General features: G+C 65.3%; 1 protein-coding gene across 1 annotated transcript in view; it reads left to right on the forward strand.

Annotated features, from left to right (window-relative positions):
* EPHX2 (epoxide hydrolase 2) overlaps window positions 1–770 on the forward strand; it is a 12,989-nt gene that overhangs the window by 5,789 nt on the left and 6,430 nt on the right. The window contains exon 12 of the mRNA XM_035900729.1: window positions 35–452. Coding sequence (XP_035756622.1) covers window positions 35–452 — 418 coding nt within the window. The remainder of the gene's footprint in view (window positions 1–34; window positions 453–770) is intronic.

A 770-nucleotide genomic window follows, 5' to 3' on the forward strand; every position in this document is an offset into this window, starting at 1 on the left:
CCCCCCCCCACGCTTCTCCCCCCCCCCCGCACAGGGCGTCGCAGAGGCGGAGCTCGAGAAGGACATTGGCCGCACCCTGAAGGTCCTGATCCGCTCCACGCGCCAGGGAGTAGGTGTGGGGCTGAGGGGGGACCTGGGGTGGGAGCAGAGGGGCTTCACAGCCTGCCCGTGGCCAGCCCAGCCCGATGTCCTCTCCAAGCCCGGCCAGCCCCGTTGGAGCTCTACCTGTGGCACCCTCTCCCTTGCCACCTCACCCATGCCAGGAGCCAAAAGCTCCAGGAATGGCTTTGCGGTCGCCCACAGTGACCCCCAGGCATGCCACACCCCATGTCTGCCGTCCCTTTGCTGCCTGGCTGCTGTAAAGTCAGCATTCCGTCAGCCATCAGTAGGGACCAGAGTGAACGCATCCTTGCGTGCAGTGGCGCAGGGCCTGCGCCTCTTTAGGACTCAAAGCTGACCCTGAGTAAGGATTGAGAAGACCTCTAGAAAGCTGTGCTGCCTGGGGAGAGACAGCCCAGCCCAGGGAACAGCGGATTTGTGGGGTGACTGTCTGGGCACGGCCTGGCAGAGGCTCCTGCTCTCCCTCTGCCCTCGCAGTGCCAGTGCCGCTCTCTTCCTTAGCCCCTGCAAACCTTAACATCTCGCCTCAGGGTGAAAAACCTTTGCGGTTTAAAATAACAGCGCGCCGGGAGTGCCTGGGAGGCCGTGCCTCGCCGGCAGCGTCCTTCTGCCAGCCACGCCGGCTGCGCCCGGCTCCGCCGCCCCGGGCT

Source organism: Egretta garzetta, unplaced genomic scaffold, assembly GCF_000687185.1.
Source record: "Egretta garzetta isolate BGI_Z169 unplaced genomic scaffold, ASM68718v1 scaffold218, whole genome shotgun sequence".
Lineage (NCBI taxonomy): Eukaryota > Metazoa > Chordata > Aves > Pelecaniformes > Ardeidae > Egretta > Egretta garzetta.